This window comes from Acanthochromis polyacanthus, chromosome 7 (genome assembly GCF_021347895.1).
Source record: "Acanthochromis polyacanthus isolate Apoly-LR-REF ecotype Palm Island chromosome 7, KAUST_Apoly_ChrSc, whole genome shotgun sequence".
In the NCBI taxonomy this organism is placed as follows: Eukaryota; Metazoa; Chordata; class Actinopteri; family Pomacentridae; genus Acanthochromis; species Acanthochromis polyacanthus.
The window spans coordinates 35497125-35522438 of record NC_067119.1 but is presented as its reverse complement, the minus strand read 5'-3'; the positions used below and the strand labels follow the sequence as shown (position 1 = coordinate 35522438).

The following is a 25314-nucleotide window of genomic DNA, read 5'->3' as shown; positions in this document are numbered from 1 at the left end:
CACATAAATATACCTTCCGGTGAGACCTTTTTTAAGCCGAGCTGTTGTCTCAGATATCAGCTGTTGCTTGCCAAATAATTTCCTACAGCTAAACAGTTCAAAATCAGAAATGCTGTTATTCAGTCCCACACACACAAAACTCAGTCTCAGTAACAACATCCTTGGTCAACTGTCACCCAACATAAAAGCCATTACCAAAAATCCGAGAGTTTAAAAAAAAAAAAATCCAATTAAACCTTTGAACCGTACATTACAAAGGTCGCCTAGGCGTGTTTCTTTCATATTCATACCATCTCTGGTAATTGATGTTGTGTGTCTTCCTCTGTAAATTCTTTGTGCTGTGTCTTGGCTCCCATGCATGTATTGTTAGTTACTTATCTCTTGCAAGTTTTAGTGTCTTGGTGTTTTTGCATTTAGCCTCTTCAGTTGGTTTGCTTAGTCCCTTCCCCTTGCTATTCCGCTGGGCCGTTCCCTCTGTCTTTAGTACCTTCACTTGGATTTCACTTGTAATTCACTTTCGTAAATAAACACTTTCTTCACTTAGTCACAAATCTTGGCATTCTCTTTAGTGTTTGCACCTGGGTTCTCCATAAACCCATGACCATCTCACAGATTTTAGTTCTCATTTGATTGGACAGGCTGGGCAGGTTTTGTGATGTGAGATAGCAGTACTATGAAGGCAGGCTGAGTTTGGGTACCTTTAGTGCGCCAGAGTCGGCAGCAGATCCAGGGTCTACCCCAGTGATGTAAATCCCGAGTCCATACTCTGCACCACCCCTGATCATTAGACCCAGAGAACGGCCATCATCCATGTTCAGGTTTACCTGTAGGAAAGACATGACATTCAGATGCCTCAGTGTTGTCTATAAAAATCTAACTCGTGTAGTCACTATTTTCAGAGTCATCAATCAAGCCTTCTTAGCAAAAAGCAGACTATTTTGAAAAATACTGCTAAAACAATCTTTCTCCTGTGATGTTTTTGTTTTTTGGTGAGGCCCAGAACTTTATGAAGTACCCTCATAACTCTGTTATGGTATGAAAATGACAAGGTCAGAGTTTGTCGAAGTGCAGGCACCAAAACAACTTAGTTAGGTTTAAGGAAAGATAATTTTTAAGGTCCAAAATACTTTATTACTGGTAGTGAATCTTTGTTATCATAGTTACAAACTGTTGTGATTTATTATGGTTCAATGAAACAGGAAATAAACGGGATTTCCTCATGTTAAAGTCCAATGTTTTCTTGTGCTTGTAAGTTTCTGCCTAAAGTGACACATTTTAAACACCCTGGCTGAGAAGAGAATAGAAGACAGAATGCAAGGAGTTAATTTAGAACTAAGACACAACTCTTACCTATAGTTATAAGCTGGAAATAATGAGGAGAGTAAATCTAGACTTAGATGCCACAACCATGAAGCTGAGTTCAGACTGCGCTATTTTTATTTTTTATTTTTTTTGTCTGAGGTGATGGCAATTATAGAGTCATTATTTTTGTGATGAATTGGCCGAGGCACAATAACAATTTATTTTCTGGTTTCTTTGGTTGGGGGACAGGTTAGTCCCCCAACTAACCACAGCTCGTTATCTTTCATGATTTATGTGGTGTCATTGTGAAGTAACATGTTACTGGCTGTCTTGTGTTCTAAAAAAGGAAAGAAACAATAGTCTATGGACCTGTCAGTGAGTTACACAAAGAGGACAGTATAGATTGTCCATCCTTTAGCTTGTCTTTCACGTCACCATGTGTAGCAGAAGAGAGCACTCTGAGCTCTGCTACATGGAGAGAGAAATAGCGAATGTTGACACACTTTTTGTTTTTTGTATTTTTGTTCCTTGTGCCACTGACTAACATTCGGTGATGGCTATTAGAGAAATTGTCTTTACAGTATGCCATCTAAAATAAATGTAAAATAAGTAGATGCTGGCATGGTGTGGAACCTAGGGCAAGAAGACTAAGGGCAGTTTATATGTGGATCTGCATACTGTGTACAAATTTATGAATATTCAGTTGAAGACAGCATAATTTAAAAGATTCTTACAGTAGTTGTGCCCTGATTGTGAGTGCAAAATATGAATCACAAAATGTAGTTTACAATATGAAATTCTTTTATGCTACAAGTCTAATTGGATTCAATTACATTTTATGAAATCACAGTCCAGTATCGAATGTACTTTTCAGAATAAAATCCTATTGAATCTCTTATTGAACCTTTACTAGCACTGGTATTTTAACTGTGCAAGCAAGCAAAGTTATACATAACTACAAATCTTTCTTGCCATCAGCAATCAGCCTATTTAATTCAAAAGTAAACAGATGAGACCAGACAATTGAATTTCCCTTTGGGGATTAATAAAGTCATTGTATTGTATTATTATCAAAAATTCAGTTTACATCTATGATCAGCTACAGGAAATTGATCAATATTTTGCTGGTGGCTGCTGAAATATTCAAAATTGTTCTAGAAGAGATCTGGTAGAATTTTGAAAATGTGGGGTTTTTTCTACTAACAACCTTTCCTAAAATGAAATTAGCCAATCATTACAACCCAACAGCAGTGAATGAGGATGTGTTAATTTAGAATGCCTACTATGTGTGTTTTTCAGATGAATCCATTTGAGTAAATTTTGTCATGGGGAGCAGCCACACCAACAGGCCTGTACTGGGCGACTTTGTTGTATAATGAGTTTGTCTTTCAAAATATCACACCATCAAAGGTCATAATGACTGTCCTCAGAAAGCAACATAGCAGTTCTGAGCTGACTGCTATCAGACAGAAGCAGAAGGACCCGTTAAAACCTCTATCATCCTGGGTTATAAAGAGTTTTGAATTTGGTACATGCCATTTTCAAAACTCTGCAAAAGTATCTTTGCTCTCCGAGAAAAATACTTCCTTTCAGAGTCTGCACTGCCTATATGAACTGTATGGTATACATACATTTTGTATATGCATTTTCTTCTCTTGTCCCACCTCCCTACACACATAGTGGGGTCTTACCGTCCTCTCCTCCATGCCATGCCCTTGCCTCTGATTGACCTCCTGGCTATCAGGTGGTGGTGAGACACTCCGGCCCTGAGGGTCGACCCAGCTGTACACGTGGTTAGTGATGTAGCCTCCAGGGATCCGTCCCATGGAACACACAGACATGGTCAGCTTCTTGCATCCCTTTAGCACCTGCATCAGAAGAGGATGGTGAGGTTGTGGCTTCTCTGAAAGCACTCCATGAGACAGATTTAATGACTCAGCATGACTGTGGTTTAACATCACGTTAGGGGTCAATAAATTCAACAAAACCAGTAAATATAGACTTTTATGGCAGAGAGGCACAACCTTGTACATTAGTATATTAATGATGGCTTTGGTTTTCTCCGGGTACTCCGGCTTCCTCCCACAGTCCAAAAATATGCTGAGGTTAATTGATTACTCTAAATTGCCCGTAGGTGTGAATGTGAGTGTGATTGTTTGTCTGTATATATAGCCCTGCAACAGACTGACAACATGTCCAGGGTGTCCCCTGCCTTCGCCCGAGTCAGCTGAGATAGGCTCCAGCACCCCCCGCGACCCTAGTGAGGATTATTGGAAAATATCTGCTTTGGAAACATTTTCAGTTGATAAAGACAATGTGTCCACAATTCCACTAATGGGTTAGTTTAGAAACAATGTTGATGTCCTTCATTCAGATCACTAAAGCACAAAGAAACTACGAACGGTGGGATCCAGGCTTTAATATCTCAGCTAAGTCTAAAATAGGGCAGTACGATATATGATATATGTTGTGATATAAACAATATTTTATCTTTTGACTGTTTGAAAAATGTATTTGGAAAGAATAAATCAATCTAGAGTGATTGGGTGCAGTGTTGTTTTTGGCAGCCAATTTAGATTTAGTCTTAATTTTAGTCTTTTGGACGAAATCCTTATTCTATTTAGTCACAATTTAGTCATTTCTATAAGTGATAGTTTTAGTCCAGTTTTAGTCGACGAAAACTCAAAAGGTTTTAGTCCAGTTTTAGTCTAGACGTATTAGCCTTTTAACAAATTACGTATTATTAACCTCACTGACAAAATGACAGTGGATTCAATGTTCATTACTACAAAAAAGCCAGCAAAGATATTCCTTCTTCAGGACTTGCGGCTTTATTTTTTGTCAGTTTAGAGTAGTATGTTAAGGTTAAGGTTTTGTAGAATAAATATCCTCGTCTCTATTATTGTTCTGCGTCGTTAGAAATAAAAAAAAAAACCTTTAATTCTGTGTTCTGTAAAGTCAGTGCATTTAATTTACAATGCATTGATTCCATAGAATACAATGTTGATTAACTTGCAATGCCCCAGTAAAATAAATAAATCCTGAATAACGGGGGAACAATTAGATGAAGCATATCGATGTTCTGAAGGCTGGAATGTGAAATCTCTGGTTAGAATGTGGTCAGATGGTTTATATGATGTTATTGTTTTACTTAAAATCTGTTTAAAAGTACAACAACTCAGGTCCAACTGGTTTATCGCTTTAAGCTTTGAAAACGGTATTAGAACTTCTCTTGCCGTTTCTGTCTGACCGCCGGACTGAGGCCACAGACTGTCAGCAGTTAATCTGATCGTCACACTGCAGTGAAGCGATATTTCCACTCCGTTAGGTTGAAGTCCTTAAACCGAGAATTTTACTGGTAGACGGGACAGCCGTGAGTCCAAACAGAGCAATAACGACAATGTTAAAGCTGACAACAAGAACATTTCGGAACAGTTTATTGACATCTGTGTGTTTTAAACAGGCATCGGTACAGTCACCTATGCTATGTATTGCCGTTGTAACAGCCTCGCTCACTGAATATCACCAGTTGATCGAAACCATCCATTAACGTTTTCGTCCAGTCTCGTCTCTTGAACGAAAACTAGCACACATCTTGTCATGTTTTGGTCATCAGAGAGCCGCGTTTATTTCGTCATCGTTTCATTTTCGTCATGAAAAAAAGGGGCATCAACGAAATAATTTCGTCATCGTCATCATTAATGAAAACAACACTGATTGGGTGTCAGGACCTCTGCCAAGCCCTCTGTCCCTCTTTCTCTCTTTTGCTCTCTCTCCGTTCTCTTTCTCTTTATCTCGCTCTTTCTCTCTCTAGCCCTCCTTGAGACGCACACCATTCTAGGTTGTCCTCCAGCCAACTGCTCCGCACACTCCAGTGTCAGATGCACACTGCCCAGGGGTCCCTTCTCCAGCCTCTGCAGTTCCTGCTCACTTCATCAGACCACAATCCCTCTGCTACTGGTTTAGCTTTGTTATTTGCCACTACCCCGTGAGTAACCTTGTTAGCATTATTACCCCTGCTTGGGTCTTTGTAACTCCCCTACTGAGTTGAATTACTCTGCCCATTGGTTAATTTAGATTACATTAGTCTGGAGTTTGCTTTTGTTAGTTTCGTCTGATTAGTTATTTCCTCTCCAGTCATTCCTCCCTGCTTGTATCATTGAGTTCTCTACTTTTATATTTTTTGTTCATTTGAATCACAGCTTGTAAGCACCTAGGTTCTCGGACCCAATGTGACAGTACGGTCTGGCCAGAATAATGAACCCAGCAGACACGGATCCCGGCTCTGACTCAGTGCAGCCCCCCTACAAATCCGTCAGGCTGTAACCAGCCAGGGGGTCTTATGAGGCCACCATTACCAAGCCCTGAGGAGCCTGATAATAATCACACAATGCTTAGCAAAATCAGCTTACTCACCAGCCAGATACCTGGATTGTCAAACCAGATTAACCAGCTGTCCTCAGCCCAGGATGTTTTTCAGCCAGCCCTAATTCCCCCAAGGCTACCTAAAGGCCATGTTGTTCCCCCAATAGACATTTTATTTGAAGACCGTGAGTCTTATGATTCTCTGGATTCTTTGATTTAGCTGCACTCAGAATGGAAGACGGCCCGCAGCAAAGAACTAAAAGAGACAACTGTAACTGTAGCATGCCAAGAAGCTGCAGAAAAACCCTGGCTCATGATCTGAATCTTTTTGGGATTTTATGTACACCCCAGTTTCCCAGCCTGCTAGTTCCCTGCCTGCTCCAGAACAAGTTAGCTTTCAGTCTGCAAGCCTCCTGTCCACACCATCACACAATAACTGTAGGGAACCTGTAACCCTGGATACACCTGCCATCTGCATCTCATTGAATGCTCTGTCAACTTTTCTGTTGGATAGAGCCTTTTAACCTCATACTAACCTAACTAGTTTCCTGCCTGAATCCGCTCTCTGAGATTCTGGAGGCCTTCCAAAACGAAGCGTGACACTGAACCTTACTTCTCCCCAGCACCAAGACCTCATTGCTCCCCAGCATCATGGAGGCCAGACCACTAAGTCTCATGAAAGTTTCAGTCAACCAGTTCTGCTACCTGTTCCTGTGGCCAAGAGGTTTGGCGCCATCTCACCTGTTTCAGTCCTCACCAGCTTTCTAAGTCAGCTGATGAGTCGCCTGGAAAGGAGACTGTTCCAGGGTTTGCTGATGATTCCTCCTGGTATAGAATCTGTTCCAGGGTCTTCTGATGCTTCTCCTCACCGAGACACTTTTCCAGCATAAACTGATGCTTTTCCTGGTCCAAAGTCAGCTGACATTTCCCCTGCGCCAGTGCCTGAGCCTGCAGTTCCTTCCACTGCACCAATGTCAAAGCCCCCAGTCGTGGTCTCTGCTCCAGAGTTTCCACTTGGAGTCACTTCCCCTACTCCAGAGTCTCCGCTTGCAATAGCCTCTACTGCTCCAGAGGGGTTCTGTCTTTGCCAGCCCCCAGCCCAGCGTCCAGAGGGGCTCCACCTTTGTTGGTCTCCATTCTGGTCTCCAGAGGGTCATCACCTTGGCTGCTGGCCTCCTGCCAGACCCCAGAAGGGTCTTGCCTACTCCGGCGCCAGCCTCCTGTGGGGTTCCACCTCCTTTGTCGCCTGGTCGACAAGTTCTGCCTCCTCTATTACTGACTTTCTGCCTGGCCCTCTGACAGGCCCTATCTCTGTGGCGGCCCTCTGGAGTCGCCCCACCTGCCCAACGAGCCTTCAGGCTGCGCTCTGGAATGGTCTTGCCTGTCCGACCAGCCTCTGGGCCACCAGCCAGACTGTGTCTTCTGGGTCGCTATCCAGCCATCCTCTCTGATTCCTGCTGCACATCCACAGTGTGGATGATGCTGCGTTACATCAACCTCTATGGATCATGTCCAAGAAAAAAACTTGCTTGCTCTTTAGCACGTAACTCTGACATGAAACTTGCTGAAGCAGATTAAAGGAAACCTGATGAAACCTGGGAGCACATTCTTTGGTCAGAGGAGCCAAAGATAATATTTATTCAGCTTAGAAGGCGAATATTCCAGCAACAACAGCAATGCAAAGCACACTGCCAAAATCACACAAGAGTTATTGAGGACAGAATAAAAGAAAACTGCGAACTACGTATAAGTATATTGCCTGACTTGAATCCAACAGAACACCTTTGGAGTATTTTAAAGAAAAGGGTAGAGCATCATAACCCTTTCAGCAAAGAGCAGCTTTAAATAATCTCCAAACAATGACAGAAAATCTCTTCACAAACTTGTGCAACACTGCTGTCCTCTGTCGCTATATCTTTATAGGTGGACACCTATAAAAAAATTATGGTGTACTGACAAGTCCCTTTTTCTATATTAAAGCAGTCACCTTTAGAAATCCTGCGAATACTTAAACATATCCTATAAATGTTATTGTTTTTTCACTAAAAAATAATCTTGTACAGCAAAATAAGATATTTTGTATGTGTACATATTACTCATATGTACTAATAATTTTAATACCAAGAACCTGCAAAATATGCATAATTTACAGTATTTATTATTCTAGAGGAGTGGCTGTATAGTGGCTGATCCACGTTGACACACAAACAGTATCTGCATACACAATTCTCTGCCACCAGCCATTTTAGGAAGATTCAATTATTATTTGTCCTTATTTGAGTTAGAGGTGTTTTACCAAACAGTGATTTTGAGTAACAATGCCCGCCTGTCTGTTGGTGCATGTACATAGTGTTGAACCTTTGTTAGCAACTGAATCATTGCACCCTTTATTTATTTCCTCAAGTGATTTTCTACTCTTTTCAGCTCTGCTCTTCAAACCACTAAAGCACTCTCGCCTCCTGCAGCTGCTGTCACATCTTTTAGTTGTTTTATGAAAAAGGAACAGAATTAGTGGAGGGTTTCAGGCCACAGTGCTGACTAGCATTGTGACTCATGTGGGTGCCAGTGGGGACATAGCAAAGACGCCAGGATAGAAAGAGAAAGAGGGCCAGAGTCAGGTCATATGTGGAGAAGTTTCATTTCCAGTGCTCATTTCATCAGTTAATCTTGGCCAAAAAATACTATTAGAGGACCCTTTACCATGGCAAAACGAAAATAAAAGGTTAAAATTTGCCCATGGAAACACACACTATCATAAAATGTATGTACCAAAATGAAACAGAAATGCAGATGAACTGACAAATGATTTAAATTGCTACGATCCAGTCTTACTCAAAGATATGTTTGCATTTGTGGACTCTGATTGGGGTAATATAATCTTCACTGATTTAGCTGCTTGACCTGTTGATCAGTATCTTATAAGTAACATTATAAAGGTGTCTTTATAATGTTGCAACACTTCTTGCAAAGAAAAATGTAATAGACATGAAGGCTAAATTCATTTGCATTTCTACTGTAAATAAGCGTGTATGTCATTAGCTTACAGAATGTTTACTGTTTTGTGCTCCACAATTTTGAAGCGTTTTGTTTTCCCCTTTTTAAAAAATCTGTCTACTACTCCAAAAAGGACACGGGTGCTTTTCATTGTTTACCACATCTTAAAGCAATGTGGTTAAAGGCAAAACATCTAGAGAATATGCTTTTGCACTATTTAAGGCAAGGTAATGTTTATCTGAAAACAAGTTCTGAAATTTCTGGACAAGTGGCAGTTTCTAAGAAGTTGAAGCTGCTTACATTTTTCTCTCCGAGTTTCTTTCACTGGCCTTTTGTTTCTGTTCAGGTACTTCAGATCTTTTCTGACATGTCCATGTCATGTCCAAAAATATGTAATGAGTGATAATGTTAAACATTTAAACATTGTATGCACAGCCAATAAGATGTTAGAGCTTCATAATGTGGCAGTGTTACTGGACATGAGACCAGACATGCCCTGGGAGCTGAGGAGGACTGGAATGTTGTGCCAGGGCACATCGGCAGGGAAGGACATTACTCTCTGTTGGTGGCAGAGAGATGTTACAAACCTGTCCTTCCCTCCGTCATTATAGGAAATGTAAGATCTCTTCCTAACAAGAAAGAAGAGTTAGCGGGACTGACCCAGCACCAGAGGGATTACCAGCAGTGCAACATCATGCTGTTTATGGAGATGTGACTAACAGCACAAAAACCGGACAGTAACATCATTCTGGATGGCTTTCAGGTGATCCGAGCAGACAGGACAAGGGAGAGTAGTAAGAGGAAGGGAGGAGGGCTGGCTGTATTTGTCAGTGATGGATGATGTAACCCCGGGTGTAGCACTATTAAGGAACAACTCTCCAGAAAAGATGTTGAGCTGTTAGCCATTAACATGAGGTCATTCATTCTTTTGAATGGAATTCCTACATTGTCACGATAGCTGTGTATATTCACCCCTCTGCTAACGCTGAGTCTTTAATGTCATCTGCTCTGCCACAAGTAGGGTGCAGACACAACACCTGAAGTCCCTTCTATTTTCTGGGGACTTTAACCATGTCTCTCTACTGTCCACTCTGTCCACATTCACCTGATGTGAACAATAAGCCCGTTTAGATTCTCCTGTAGGTTTTTCTACCTATAAATTTCTGCATGCTTGCAGTTATTGTGAGGACAACCACCAAAGCAGCACGCAGATTAATGTTTTGTCTACTAATTGACTAGTGTAATTAATTACTTTTTTGTCAGGCTTTAATCCCTTCCTGTCAAAACTCTGATCTGTCAAAATCTCCAGTCTGCCATCCAAGAGCCAGATATCGTTGATAAACTCCCAGCTAGAGAAGTTGTTACATGATAGTTCAGTTTTCTCAGTCCCTGTTTTCCACCTAGCGTATTAATCCCATCGGCAATGCCACTTGCAAATACTCAGATAAAAAGCGCCTGATTATAGATCCATCAGTTTCTCACAACTCAGAATCCCAAAGTATTAATTGTCCCATTCCTCTGTCTTTCTCTTTTCTGTGCAACCATAGACCATGCTATTACACTAATGAAAATAGAACGGGTCCTCCAGGACCTGTACTCCTCCAGGGTGAGGAAAAACACACACAAAAAATCCTCCCAGACTCCTCTCACCCAGGTCAACACCTGTTTGACCTGCTGCTCTCCGGCCAGTGTTTCACAGCTCTGAGCACAAGAACATCCCAGCACCGGAGCAGCTTCTTCCCTCAGGCCATATCCCTTATGAACAATAAATTAGGAAATCATTAAAGACTCCTTGTTTCAAGACCAGTGCAATATCCAATGCATGTACAACATTTCTATCTCATCTGCAATACTTTAATACCATGTGCAATATTGTAATTGCTCTGCCAAGGAACACGGTGGAGTTACGTGGCGATCGTTTGTCTGTGAATCTGTTTGTCTGTCTGTATGAAACATTACTCAAAAAAAGACAAACGGATTTGGATGAAATTTTCAGAGAAGTTCAGAAATGACACAAGGAACACCTCATTAGATTTTGCACTGACGCCACTTAACGTCTGGATCCACAGATTTGCTAAGGATTTTCCATTGCAAGATATAGCGGCTGGCACAGCGTCACTGTAACCATGACAAGTGAACACTGTGTCAGTTGCCTGCTGATGATCACATGATTGTGATCCTACTACAAATCGACGGCTGCAGACTAACTGAGACCTATGTGTCGCAAATTACACAAGGGACAACTGATTAAATTATTGAGATGTTTCCGAGTCCCAACAATTCCCACTGACCGTGACATATGTAGGTCACATGATTTGGTTTATGAGCATAACATACACATGCATAACACATGCCTGTGCTCAGTGGAAGATCATTCTGTTTGTCGGTACGTCTATATTAAGGTGACACATAAAGATAAAATAAATAGAAGTCAAAAACGGTCAATTGACCCCTAGACCTTAGAGGGTTAAATGGCCATATTCTATGGTGTCGTGATTTCTGATCATCAATAAATAACTGTGTAGCGGACACAGCTTGGCTTTCTTTGGAATGTCAAGGGAGAGGACAAACCAAGTGACAAATCCTTTTTATTTATGTTGTGGACCTCGAGCCCACATAAAACTGCCACCTTGGACACTACACAGAATGAGAAACCTTCTCGTTCTGAGAGCTCCGATGGCAGAACTCGTTGCCTAGTGACCACATGATGCTCCTGGGTGGCCAGGGTGCATCGTGAGGAAGTTGCCAGCCTTCCACTGCATTGCAGCTGACAAACAGAGGCTCCAACCTGAACAGTGCTGCGTAAAAGTAGGAAACGCTAACCTCTATCTGTTCCTGATTTGGGTTGATGTTATCATAACTTGATGATATTTAATTTATTCACTCTTTAGCATATCGATTGTAACCCAGATTACAGATTCATTATGTTAGATCGTTCGCTATCTAGCCTCCTTTCAACATAATCTTCTTCCTTTAATATGTTAATCAGATTCCACACATTCAACACACGCACACGCGTACACACTCGCCCGCATGCATGCACACACACACACACGCACACGCACGCACGCACGCACGCACGCACGCACGCACACAGGCACATTATACTTCGCACTCTATATAGCTCACCTGTATTGTCTTAGCAGAATAGTTAATAAATGCTTTTCATTTTGACCAATTCATGGTCTCATGCATTTCTTTGTGTGGAACTGAAGCCAGTTTAATCAGAATCTATTTATTTATTTATTTGTTTATTTTGAGCAGACATTTGTTGAGTTAATAAGGTGAGTTCAATTCAGTTTGTGCCCAAAAAAGGAGCAGAAAAAGTTCAAAGAACTTATCAGTGTCCACTCCCTCCCACCATAAGTCCACAATAATTTAAATTCAACAGTCAGAAAAACAAAAAAACAAAAGAAGCAAAACAAAGAATGCATTTCTATACATAATACATTTATAACACTACATAATACAATAAAAGCACTATTGTCCATCTACTTACAGCCCATCAGAAGAGAATTTATTACAATCCATCAAAATTTATTTATTTAACTTTTTTAATTTATTTTTAGATTTGTGTTAGGGATTTTACTAACAAATTTCTAGGACGCAGCAAAGAATTATAGTGACTCTCCACTACTGTTCCTGCAACAGGCATATCGTTGCAGTAGAATGCGTTTTAATTTCTTTTTATATAAATACAGACTTTTAGATTTTTTAATATTGTCGTCAAGTTCATTCCAGATCTGAGGACCCTTACACTACACTAAGTCTGGTACACTCTAATGTGTAATTTTTTCCTCTCAAGAGGTGTTTCTTTCTGGTATCATGTTCATGGGAGGCTGTAGTGATTGGAATGAGTTGACTCAATCTTGGATTTAATTTATGTACAACACTATACATGATACAAGCGTTATGTACATAATTACATTCAATACGTTTCAGGAGCTTGAGTCGGTGAAACAGAGGATTTGAAGGAGCACAATATTCAGACCAAGATATAGCACGAATTACTTTCTTCTGGAGAACTATTAGTTTCTGCAAATAACTAGGGTGCGTATTGCACCAGATGACATTACAATAGACATAATATACACAACAATTTAGGTGTGGCTCAAATAGACAGTGGTATAAATTAATTAGAGCTTCGGAAGGAAGATAAAGCCTCAACTTAAAAAAGAGACCAACATATTTAGATAGTTTTCCCACGAGATAGTCAACGTGATTTTTGAAATGTATAAATTCATCTATATATATTCCTAAGAACTTGATGTTTTTTACTCTCAATAGCTCGGCCATTTATTTCTACTTTTAAATTTTCGATTTTCATTGTCCTCAAAAATGTCCTCATTTTTTTTTCATTTTTTATTTGAGCGAAAAACTATAAATTTAGTTTTGTTTGTATTTAAAGATAATTTATTGCATTTGAACCATTTATCAGTTTTTAATGCTTCATGATTTACAAGATTCTGAAGACTATTGATGTTTTTATGTGACAAAAATAAACTTGTCATCAGCAAAGAGAATCTTATGCAGAACAGTTGATGAATTTACAAAGTCATTTACATATAAAATAAAAAGAAGTGGTCCTAAAATGGAGCCCTGTGGGACTCCAGATTTGGTGGGTTTATATTGGGATTTACTATTGTTTATTTGCACATATTGCTCTCTTTCCAATAGGTAACTTCTAAACCAGTTGAGTCCGTTTCCTTGTACACCACAATGTTGATGTTTTCCTATTAGAATTTCCAAATCTATTGTGTCGAAAGCTTTTGATAAGTCTAGGAAGATCCCAATCCCACATTTTCCGGTCTCTATTGCATCATTGATTTTTTCAGTGAGATCAAGGATTGCCATACAAGTTGTGGTCTTCTTCCTGAAGCCGTATTGAAAGGAGGTAAGAACATTTAGACTGTCCAAGAAGGAGCTAAGTCTATCAAATACAACGTTCTCAAATACTTTTGAAAAAATAGGAAGTATGGATATTGGTCTATAATTTTGAAAATAATTTTTGTCACCATTTTTGAAAATAGGAACAATTTTAGCAATCTTTATCATTTTTGGAACCACTCCTTGAAACAGAGAAAGATTTATGCAGTATACAAGTGGATTGCCTATCTCATAAACAATAAATTTAATAATTTTGCTAGATAAGTCATCCGGCCCTACTGTACTTATACAGTAGGGCCGGATGACTTATCTAGCAAAATTATTAAATTTATTGTTTATGAGATAGGCAATCCACTTGTATAAGTGTATAAGAGCTTTTCATGCTCCTAATAATTTTGGTGACTTCTACATTATCAGTAGGGGCGAGAAAGAATGAGTTTATGTAATTGCCTTTTAAATATTGTTGATAAGTGGCTCCCCTTGGTGGAATTATGGTTTTAGTAATAGTTTCCCCTATGGAGCTAAAATAATCATTAAAGCTATTGGCTAAGTCATCATCATTACTTGTATTATATAAATCCTTTGTATGAGTTTTAAAGTCAGGATAGACAGTGTCTTTTTTACCACGGTTTAGCACATTACTTAATACTTTCCAGCATTTCTTTTGGTCCCCGCGAGATGCCTCAATCAGGGAGGTATAATGGTTACGCTTCCTAGCTCTAATTATCTTTATTAACTTATTTTTATATTTTGTATATTTATCTTTATTTTCATTTGTTGGATTTTTAATATAACATCTATACAGATTATTTTTATTGCTAATTGATTTTAGTATACCGTGTGTTATCCAAGTTTTTTGTTCCCTCTCATCTGTTTTGATTATTTTTTTCTGGTTTTATGGTGTTTATACTATAGGTTATTTCATTTACAAAAGCATTGTAAGCTTCTTCTGGAGTTTTACAACTATAGACAGTGTCCCATGTTTTATCCCTAAGATTCTCTGCTAGTTTAGTTAAATTCCTATCAGATAATATTTTTATTCTTTTTTTGGTTGATTTGCAAAATTTCTCCTTTTTCCCCATGGTAAGATCGATAGAGAGCACAACAGGATAGTGATCAGAGACATCTGTTAGAATTACACATGATTCAAGACGTGCATTATGAATATTTGTAATAATATTATCAATAATAGTTTTGCTAGTTTTAGTTACTCTCATATATGAATTAATTGTGGGGAAAAATGATGATGAGTAGACACAGTTTAAGAATTCATTTTGTTTTTGTTATTATCTGCTAAATTGACATTAAAGTCACCAAGAATTAAACATTTTTTATTTGTGTTATTAATATGTGTTAGTAATTCATCTAATTGGGTCATGAAACAATGTATGTCGGCATCAGGTGGTCGATAGATTACACCAATGATAATATTTTTCATATTCTCTTCGGTGTTGATTTCTATGAATAATGAATCAGATTTACCATCATCAATAAGCAAATCATCACAGACTGTCATGGAATGCTGAATATTTACGTAGAGACACACACCTCCACCTGAATTTCTTGTACGATTTTTGTTATAGAGCTTATAGCCATCCAGAGCCAGTATATCCAAGTATGTTCCTTCATTTATCCAAGTTTCACAACACCCTATAATATTGAAATTATGTTTCGTTGCAGCCAACAGAGCAGATAAGTCATCATGATGCCTATTTAAACTTCTTAAGTTGAGATGTAAAAGGGAAAAGGAAAGCATATTCAAAGCAGTTAAATTTCCAGGTGTAACACATTTTGTTTCAATATTTTCAAAAGAAAACTGTTCAGGAACTTTCTGCGTCCCATTATTAATTATGTCTTCAAAGCCCATTAAGCTTTTGAGTTAGAAAAATTCTGACTTCTGATGTGCACATTTGATAAGCCATTATAAGAAAAGGAAGAGAAAAGAAAAAAAAAGAGAAAAAAATAGAACAAAGGAGAAATGGCAAAAATAAAATAATACACAAAAACTTAAGCAGTTAAATCAGAATCCTACTAATAACCAAAGCAAGGGCGTAGGTTTGGTCTCAACATTGGTAGGGACGATATAACAGCATAACCTGCATGTACACTTTTTGCTGGGGACAGGACATTAATAAGACCAAACAGATTGGGTGAACGGGGGTCAGGGCTACATTGCTCACGAATATGAACCTAATTGATTGATAAGCTAAATGATCAATGCAAAATAAATCTGTACTGACTTATACTAACTTTCATGTGTATTGGTTCAGGTGATAGTAATTAAATACGTTTTAATTAATAAATAAATGCACTAATAGGTATTTGGTTTCAAAAGTGCAAAGTCACAACATGCTCTAGCCTTCTTTCCTTCTAAACCAGGCCGTTTACAAGAAGAAAAGCAGCAGCATGTGTTTTTTTTTGACTGTCAGCACTTTCCTGTGAAACACAGACTGGGACCTCTCTCTCTAAGCAGCTTCTTGCTCACGTTTTTCTGGTTCTATATTTTCCAGCAGAGTTCACTACGTTTCTCACAGTTTAATTAACGTTAACAGTAGAAAACACATACAGGAGGACAATTCTCTCTAAGCAGCTTCCTTCTCGAGTTTTGCAGGTTAGCAAGTTCACACAGTTTAATGTTATGCTAACTCTGATGCAGGTCGGACTTTCAGTAGCAACATTAGTGGTGTGTTCCCCACGTCCACAACATTGACGTCTTTTTACATTACTTATAGTGTCGTCTGCTGCTGCTGCTGCTGCTGCTGGCCGAAAAAAACTTCTAATATCCCTCCTCTTCGAAGGGGGCGGAGAAGGCGGCATGCTTATTTCTTGTGTATTTCTGTCGGGGCTGTGTGAGTGTGCGTGTGGGTGGCGGGGGTGGCGGGGGGTCAAGTCATCAGCCAATCAAACACACGTTTGATTGGATCGGCACATTCAGCAAGTGAAAAGGGGTAAATGTAAGTCTGAACCTGGTCTGAACATAAAGAAAATAATTCACTTAATAATGGTAGGGTCAATTCTATCCTTACAACATATGGGAAGACAATCAAAATTAAAGCTGCAAGCAGCATTGGGCGGGACTTTGCCCCGGCCCCCCGCGTGGTCAGCAACCAAGTGCCGTCTGTGACTGCAGATGAAAGCCAGAGGAGTTCCTCTGCCGGAATATTGTACAGTTTCGGAGAAGATAATGTTTAAAGGGTTTGCATATTTCAGGTTATAGCGCCCCCTACATTGAAGATAGCTCAAATCCGTGGACAGGTTTTCGTAGAGCTCGAGCAGACGAACGCATGAGTGGTGGCTGCACGTCTCTACGACATTTCTGTCCGAAGAGCTGAGGCCATTTGTGATTTTTGCAGTATTTGTGTGCCTAGGTGGCACCATAGAGTTTTTCCAGAATTTGTTTTCAGAATATTGAAATTTTCAGCAGACCGGACCTGCGTACCAAATTTCAGCAAAATACATGCACGTTTCGGGGGCGAATTTGAAGCGAAACATGGTTTCAGGTGAAGACAAACTTTGACAGCTTATAAAAAAAACTAGACAAGTTACTGTGTTTCTTTTGATAACTTTTGCTTGGATGGATATTCACTATAATCTGTGCAAAAATGAAGCCGAAATATTGTACGGTTTCGGAGGAGATAATGTTTAAATGGTTTTCAGATTTTGTGTCATAGCGCCCCCTAGGTTGAAGATAGCTCAAATCGTTCGGACAGATTTTCGTAGAGCTCGAGCGGCCGGACGCGCGAGTGGTGGCTGCATGTCTCTACGACATTCCTGTGCGAAGAGCTGAGGTTATTTGTGATTCATGCAGAATTTTTTGAGTCCCTAGGTGGCGCCATAGAGTTTTTCCAGAATTTGTTTTCAGAATATTAAAATTTTCAGCAGACTGGACCTGCATACCAAATTTCAGCAAAATACATGCACGTTTAGGGGGCGAAATTGAAGCGAAACAAGGTTTCAGGTGAAGACAAACTTTGACAGCTTATAAAAAAAAACTAGACAAGTTAGCCTTTTTCTTTTGATAACTTTTGCTTGGCTGGATATTCACTATAATCTGTGCAAAAATGAAGCCGAAATATTGTACGGTTTCGGAGGAGATAATGTTTTAAGGGTTTTCACATTTGGGATTATAGCGCCCCCTAGGTTGAAGATAGCTCAAATCGGTTGCACAGGTTGTCGTAGAGGTCGAGTGGACAAACACGTGAGTGGTGGTGGAATGTTTCTATGACATTCCTGTGCGAAGAGCTGCTGCCTTTTGTGTTGGCCTTGTAGTTTGTTGCCATTTGTCATGTCCCTAGGTGGTGCTATAGAGTTATTGCAGGTTTTTTTTCAGAATATTGAATTTTTCACGTGACCCAATGTGCGTGCCAAATTTCATAAAAAGTTATGCATGTTTAGGGGGTCAAATTAAGCGAAACGTGGTGGACTTGTAAAGTAATAACAATTAAAGCTGCAAGCAGCGTTGAACGGGTCCTCGCATCGTTGCTGGTCGGCGACCCCAAGCATCTCCACCAGGCAATGCTACGACTGAGAGCGTACTTAGGCCCATGAATGTCAAAAAGGCTTGATTCTGAGCACACAGGTCAAATTTCAGGCAGATTGGAGCATGCGGGTGATTCTCACGAACATGGTACAACTTTTAGTGAAATTGAAAAACCATTAATTTCACAATTTTTCCACCTCTTTTTATAAAATAGGATCTCATGTCATTATTCAGTTTGAAATTAGAAAGTATATTCACATTTTTTAGGTATTTTCAGACGTTTTTCTTGAGACTTTGAGGAAATACATTCATTACCGTAACATGTTTTTAATTACGAAATATGAAAGAACAAAACTTTTTTTTGCCTTTTTCTTGACAACAAAGACTTTCTTGTGATCAAGGGTAGTGGGTACCACAAAAAATATCTATTACTAACAAATCATATTATTTTTGTACCAACATTTATTTCATCTCCGTAACATGGAAACAATTTTTTACATCGATTTTCATTGTGTTTTTGGATATAAACATTGCACTGAAAAAACAATAACACAATAGTGAAAAGGCTCTTTCATATTTAATTAAAAGATTAGAAGTTATGAATAATTAAATAATGTAACTGTAAAAATTCATCAAAAAATGTACATTACGGTAATGAAAAAAAATGTAACGGTAATGAATAACAATGTTTCGGAAATGAACACTTCAAACTTAACTACTTTAATTAAACAGTAAACAATAAACAGTTCTATTTAAAGTATTTTATTTCTACTTGTATGTATGCATGTTGTTATTTTCATTGTTTTTACACCCCCCCCCGAACGTGAAATGTTTAAGTCTAAGTCCTGAATATAAATATCATCACAACGTGTGAGTCTATATCATTTTGCTAAACTTTCAGATCCAAATTTAATGTTGTTTTCGTAAAAACAGGCAGTCAGGGGTGAAGAGACATTCCCATGTATATATGCATTTAAAAACCTGTACCTGAAACATGTTCATGATCAAAACTTTTTGACCCATAAAAATATTAATTTCATGTCCAATTTACCTTCTTTTCCTCCTATGTCCAATTCTTCAACCCTCACTATGTACAGGCATGTCACTGGGAAATTACCAAATAAGTGAATCCTTGGAAGCGAGGGAGTGGAGCGACCAAGCCGGGGGAGGGTTTGCAAGAAACTTTTGAAATTTAAAGGCTGAAATGGTGCATTCTGGTGAACTCTGACACCTAGAATTCTTTAAACATGAAGGCTTAAAAAATGTCTGTATGGGACCTTCTCGGCACTAGGAACTTGTGGGGCATTGCCACTGGGTTGTTGCACGTACACACTACTGATCCCGTATGTTTGGTCCTGTTGTCACATCTCTTCCCTCCGCCGGGTGAAAAAATTGCTGGCCATTTGGTGGTTAGAGCGCTTTTTGTACAATTTCCTGGCATGATTTTTTATTTTCATGTGGTCTATCAGCGCTTGGCATCCTCTGTCACTGTATTTTGTCTCATCGTATGTGAACACGATGTACGCCAAAGGAAACATTACAAGCCAGCGCACTGTTGACAACTACGTGCGATCCAACCCTATACCCCTTACACCCCATATTTTTTTTCTCATCCAATTTGGGCGATTCACGTTGGGTCTCAAAATTGATACCTCGATACGCGAATTTTCGCGTATCCGCAACCAAATAACATGCCTGTATGTACCATATCTCACAACTGTAGCATAAACTCAACAAAAACCTCCTCTTTCTTGCTTTTCCTGATTGCAAATGACTCGCCTTGTGGCACACCGTTCAGAGATTTCACGCAGTAAAAATAGCATGCTTTTCTGTGATTGGCCGAGAGTGGGTCATGACCCGGGCGCATGATCAAGATTCTGGTGGCTCCAACTATTTCCGACGCCTGCCGAGAGAAAACGTTTGTTTTTCTTATATTATCGCTCGGGCGTTTTCATGAAAAAGTAAGTCGAACCCTTTTTTGTTGTTTTTTACAAGAAAAATATAGTGCCACTGTGGCTCACACGGTTCAGAATGACTGCGCCATCCAGCAAAACGATGCGCCAATGGCGTGGCGATCGGCTAGCGCAAGCCTAGCTGAAGGAGGGATTTTGTTTATTATGTTTTGGATAGCTCTTTTATTTTTGTTGTATCTGTTCGAATTTTCTCTCCATTTTTTTCTTTGCTTCTGCAGCTGTCTGGGTGTCAGGTCTGCTGCTGCCTTCAGCAACCCTTTTTCCTTGCATTTTTGATATCTGTTAAATGAGAAGTATCCATTAAAAAGTGCAATGGTATGTGTGGGACTGTTCTTAAGCTGTTTTCACTTGATCAGCAGTTGGCGCTTCGCTCACCACTAGGTAGAGATCAACAAAGTGTTTTTACTGCTGATCACGTGAAGGCAGCTTTGTAGTCACACACACAGATTCACAAATGTGTGTTCTGCTGTTCTCTTTCCCTTACTTAGGCCTACCTTTCTCTTTCTTTTTATCTATACGATATAAATTTTGTCTGTTTCTCCACCCTAGCTCTTGATGCAGCCCTCTTATTTCACTTTCTTTTGTTCTTGAGGAATTTAGGTTGGCTTAAGTCAGTAAAACAATATGGACAATAATAAACACTTTAATCATTGTGTAATAACAAAATTTATGAATAGTTTATGTATTCTAAATGTTTTCTTATTTTCTTAAAGAAACTGTTCATTACCGTAATCTTATCTTTCATTACCGCAACAGGCCTCCACATTACACGGTAATGAAAGCTACGCGCTACGGTAATGAATGACATTTACTTAAACTAGCTTAAAATGGCAGTATGCTATAATGCCTCAGCAAAAATTTTTTAACCAGCAGTGTCAGCTCTCTACTACTTTCTTTACAGTAAACTATCTAATTGAAAACTTTTTAAGAACATGAAATATTACACATTATGGTAATGATCACTTATGGTGTGGAAGGAGACAGATGTAACGATAAACTTAACGATTACCAACATCAAACAATGCCAAACAATCTTACTTTGTAGCCATCTTTCCTCTTGTGTTCTTTGTGATGCATTATGGGTAAGAATAACTTTATTTAAAATAACACTGTGATTATGACAGGGCCATGAACAAGGTGTAACGGTAATGAAAGCTGCGTGTTAGGACACTCCTTTTTCCTCAAATATTTTTTTAAACAACTTAGGTAACCATTATAGCTTATCATAATCTGCTAAATAATATCGTTTTAAACAGATTTATATAATTTTCTGTAAAATTGCTTGAATATTCATGATGCTACATTGAGGTGAAACCACTAAATTTTTCACTGGACGCATTACGGTAATGAATATAAAGCTCCAAAATCAGTTAAAAAACAAAAAAAAATACAATTTTGGCAACAAATTATGGACAATGCCACGTAACAGATGTAATGATCTTTCAATAAAAATTAAATATTTCAGGTTACAGGTCAAGTATGTCCCTAAAATCTTTGAAGACATAGCTTAGGTTGACTTAATGAGAATCACCCATGTACAGGCTATTAATTCAGCACTTTGTGTCCATCCACCACCTGGTGGATGGACACAAGGAAGGATCAAATTTCGACAGGCTGCCACGACCACACCCTTTGACTATGGAGGAAGATTTTGATAACTTTTTCTCAGGAAGGCCTGCTGTATGTACTGGCAAAATTTCAGATCGCTAAGACTTTCCCCCTCGGAGGAGTTCATCATAGATTTTGTACAGTTAACGCATGATGGCGCACTTCCTCTTGGGTTTAGAGCATGGCTGTGATTGACTTTTTTGTGTTTCCTGATGTGCTGCATATGCCTCCCAAATTTTGTAGTTGGCCTAATACCACTTTTTAAAATTTTGTAGGGGGCGCTATGGAGCCATTTTGCCACACACCTCCACATGCCCTAAAAAATATGAAATTTTTCGCCAGTTCTGATGTGTGTGCAAATTTTCATGACTATTCGAGCATGTTCAGGCCATGAAAAATGCAGTTCTTTTGGCAGGATAATAATAATAATAATAATATTAATAATAATAATAATAAAAAACCCTAAGGTTACAATAGGGTCCTACGGCACCGTTGGTGCCTTGGACAGCCGGTGCACTTGCACCGCCTGTCCTCGGCACCTCGGTGCTCGGACCCTAATAATAATAATAATAATAAAAAACCCTAAGGTTACAATAGGGTCCTATGGCACCGTTGGTGCCTTGGACAGCCGGTGCACTTGCACCGCCTGTCCTCGGCACCTCGGTGCTCGGACCCTAATTAAAGCTGCGAGCAGCATTGAACGGGTCCTCGCATCCTTGCTGGTCGGCGACCACAAGCATGTCCACCAGGCAATGCTGCGACTGAGAGTGTATTTAGGCCCATGAATACGACAAGGGCTGGATTCTGAGCACACAGGTCAAATTTCAGGCAGATTGGAGCATGTACAGGCTATTTATGCAGTATTTTCTCTCCATCCACCAGGTGGCGCTATCTCTGTTACTGTATATTGATCTATGAAACTCATCAGGACTGGACTCTGATCAAACTTTTAAAGTTTGAGGTAGATTGCAGCGTGTACAGGGGATTTACACCAGATGTCCTGCTTCATGGCGTAACATTAAAGTTCAGTTGGTCGCCATGGCCACGCCCGTTGAGTTTTGTGAACAATTTTCGCAAATATGCAACCTGAAGGCGTGTCTTATATATTTTCCCAAAGTCAGGTGTTTTGGAGTTATTGCCTGTGAGAAATGAATTGTTGAAAATGAGCAAAAACACCAAAAATCTGACAATAAATTCAAAATGGCCGACTTTGTGTTGGGTTTAGAGAATGACTCCAAGAGACCTTTTTGTTTGCACTGACGTTCTACATATGCATGCCAAATTTCATAGTCATAGATGAAAGTCTCTGTGGAGGCTATTTTTTTAAATGCTGGAGGGGGCGCTATGGTACATGCTGTGAATGTATTTTGGCCTGTAAATGTGATCAGGACAGGACTGTGTTTAATCATGTGAGGTCTGAGGTAGATTGGAGCATGCAGAGGATAGTTGGGTAGCACTTATGTTTCATGGCGAACCATCAAAATTCTGGAGGTCGCCATGTCCACACCCTTTGACTCTGGAAGAATCTTTTAATAACTTTTGATCATAACATCGTGTTGTATATCCTGGCAAAATTTGAGTTCTCTAGAGCTTAACCCCTCAGAGGAGTTCGCTCTCAAAAATTAAAAAAATAGAGAAATTTTATCCACGTAATTCAAAATGGCGGACTTCCTGTTGAGTTTAGGTGATGGCTTCAAGAGGCTTTTTTGTGTGTCCTGGTGTGCTCTATAGGCCTCCCAAATTTTGTGGATGTAGGTGAAAAGTGCTGTCGGGCTGTTTATTAAACATACTGCAGGGGCGCTATAGCACATGCCCTTTAGAGATGCATACAGTGTTATTCCTTGATACGACTGTGATGTGTGTGTAAATTTTGGTGAGCTGTTGAACATTCTAAGCCTGTCAAAAAGTACTTTGTTTGTGACAACAACAACACGTTGCCACGGCAACAGCATTTTATCAAATGCTACAATCTTCACACTTTGGCATTGTCTGGGGGTGAAGACTGAGCTGACCAGCTTCCAGAAGGATATGACAAAGTTTGGAGCAATCATGCATGCAAATGTAATTTCTAAACTGCTTGTTACCAATAGGTGGCGCTATGACTTTTTCTAAATTTTTCAGTGTGGATGTCCTCAAACTGGTTCTGGTGTCCAGCACATGAAGTTTGGGGCAGATAGGATCCTTTGCAGCTGAGATATGAACACTTCAATTTTCATGGCAAAACATCAAACTTTGCCTTCCCGCCACAGACACGCCTTTTTATCACACATCACCATTTTTTCTGGGATTCATCATCAATGTGTTCAGGCTTATGTCACCGCATCTGAGATGAATCTGAGCAACAGGCTAAGAATAGTACATGAAAGTGTAAAAAAATGTCAAATTTTTGATACCACAAGGTGGCGCTGTGACTGTGAATGAATCTTGCTATATGGATGTCATCGAGGCAGGTCTGTGATCATACATATAAAGTTTCATTCAGATTGGAGCATGTTCAGGAGAGTTAGACAGCATTTCCTGTTTCATGGCGAAAGATCAAATTTCGACAGGCCGCCACGACCACACCCTTTAACTATGGAGGAAGATTTTAATAACTTTTTCTCAGGAAGGCCAGTACTTTTTCTATGTACTGGCCAAATTTCAGATCGCTAAGACTTTCCCCCTCGGAGGAGTTCATCATAGATTTTGTACAGTTAACGCATGATGGCACACTTCCTGTTGGGTGTTGAGCATGGCTGTGATTGACTTTTTTGTGTTTCCTGATGTGCTGCATATGCCTCCCAAATTTTTTAGCTCTCGGCCAAATTCCCTCCGAGTTGGCCTAATACCACTTTTTAAAATTTTGTAGGGGGCGCTATGGAGCCATTTTGCCACACACCTCCACATGCCCTAAAAAATATGAAATTTTTCGCCAGTTCTGATGTGTGTGCAAATTTTCATGACTTTTCGAGCATGTTCAGACCCTGAAAAATACAGTTGTTTTGGCAGAATAATAATAATAATAATAAGGAAGAAAAATAAAAAACCCTAAGGTTCCAATAGGGTCCTAGGCACCGCTGGTGCCTTGGCCAGTCGGTGCCCTTGCACTGCCTGTCCTCGGTACCCTCGGTGCTCGGACCCTAATAATAATAATAAAAACCCTAAGGTTTCAATAGGGTCCTACGGCACCGTTGGTGCCTTGGACAGCCGGTGCCCTTGCACCGCCTGTCCTCGGCACCTCGGTGCTCGGACCCTAATTAAAGCTGCGAGCAGCGTTGAACGGGTCCTCGCATCCTTGCTGGTCGGAGACCCCAAGCATTTCCACCAGGCAATGCTACGACTGAGAGTGTATTTAGGCCCATGAGTGTCACAAAGGCTGGATTCTTAGCACACAGGTCAAATTTCAGGCAGATTGGAGCATGTACAGGCTGTTTATGCAGCACTTTCTGTCCATCCACCAGGTGGTGCTATCTGTGTGACTGCATATTGGTCTATGAAACTCATCAGGACCGGTCTCTGATCAAACATGTAAAGTTTGAGGCAGATTACAGCATGTACAGGGGATTTACATAAGACGTCCTGCTTCATGTCGTAACATTAAAGTTCAGTTGGCCGCCATGGCCACGCCCTTTGAGTTTTATGAACAATTTTCGCAAATATGCAACCTGAAGACGTGTCTTATATATTTTCCCAAATTCAGGTGTTTTGGAGCTATTGCCTGTGAGA

General features: G+C 39.7%; 1 protein-coding gene across 3 annotated transcripts in view; it reads right to left on the bottom strand.

The window, feature by feature from the left end:
- LOC110971863 (whirlin-like) overlaps positions 1-25314 on the bottom strand; it is a 211107-nt gene that overhangs the window by 102075 nt on the left and 83718 nt on the right. For all 3 annotated transcript variants that reach the window (XM_051950658.1, XM_051950659.1, XM_051950660.1), the window contains exons 2-3: positions 2994-3170; positions 699-824 (exon numbers count right to left, since the gene is read on the bottom strand). In XM_051950658.1, the coding sequence (XP_051806618.1) occupies positions 699-824; positions 2994-3170 (303 nt within the window). The remainder of the gene's footprint in view (positions 1-698; positions 825-2993; positions 3171-25314) is intronic.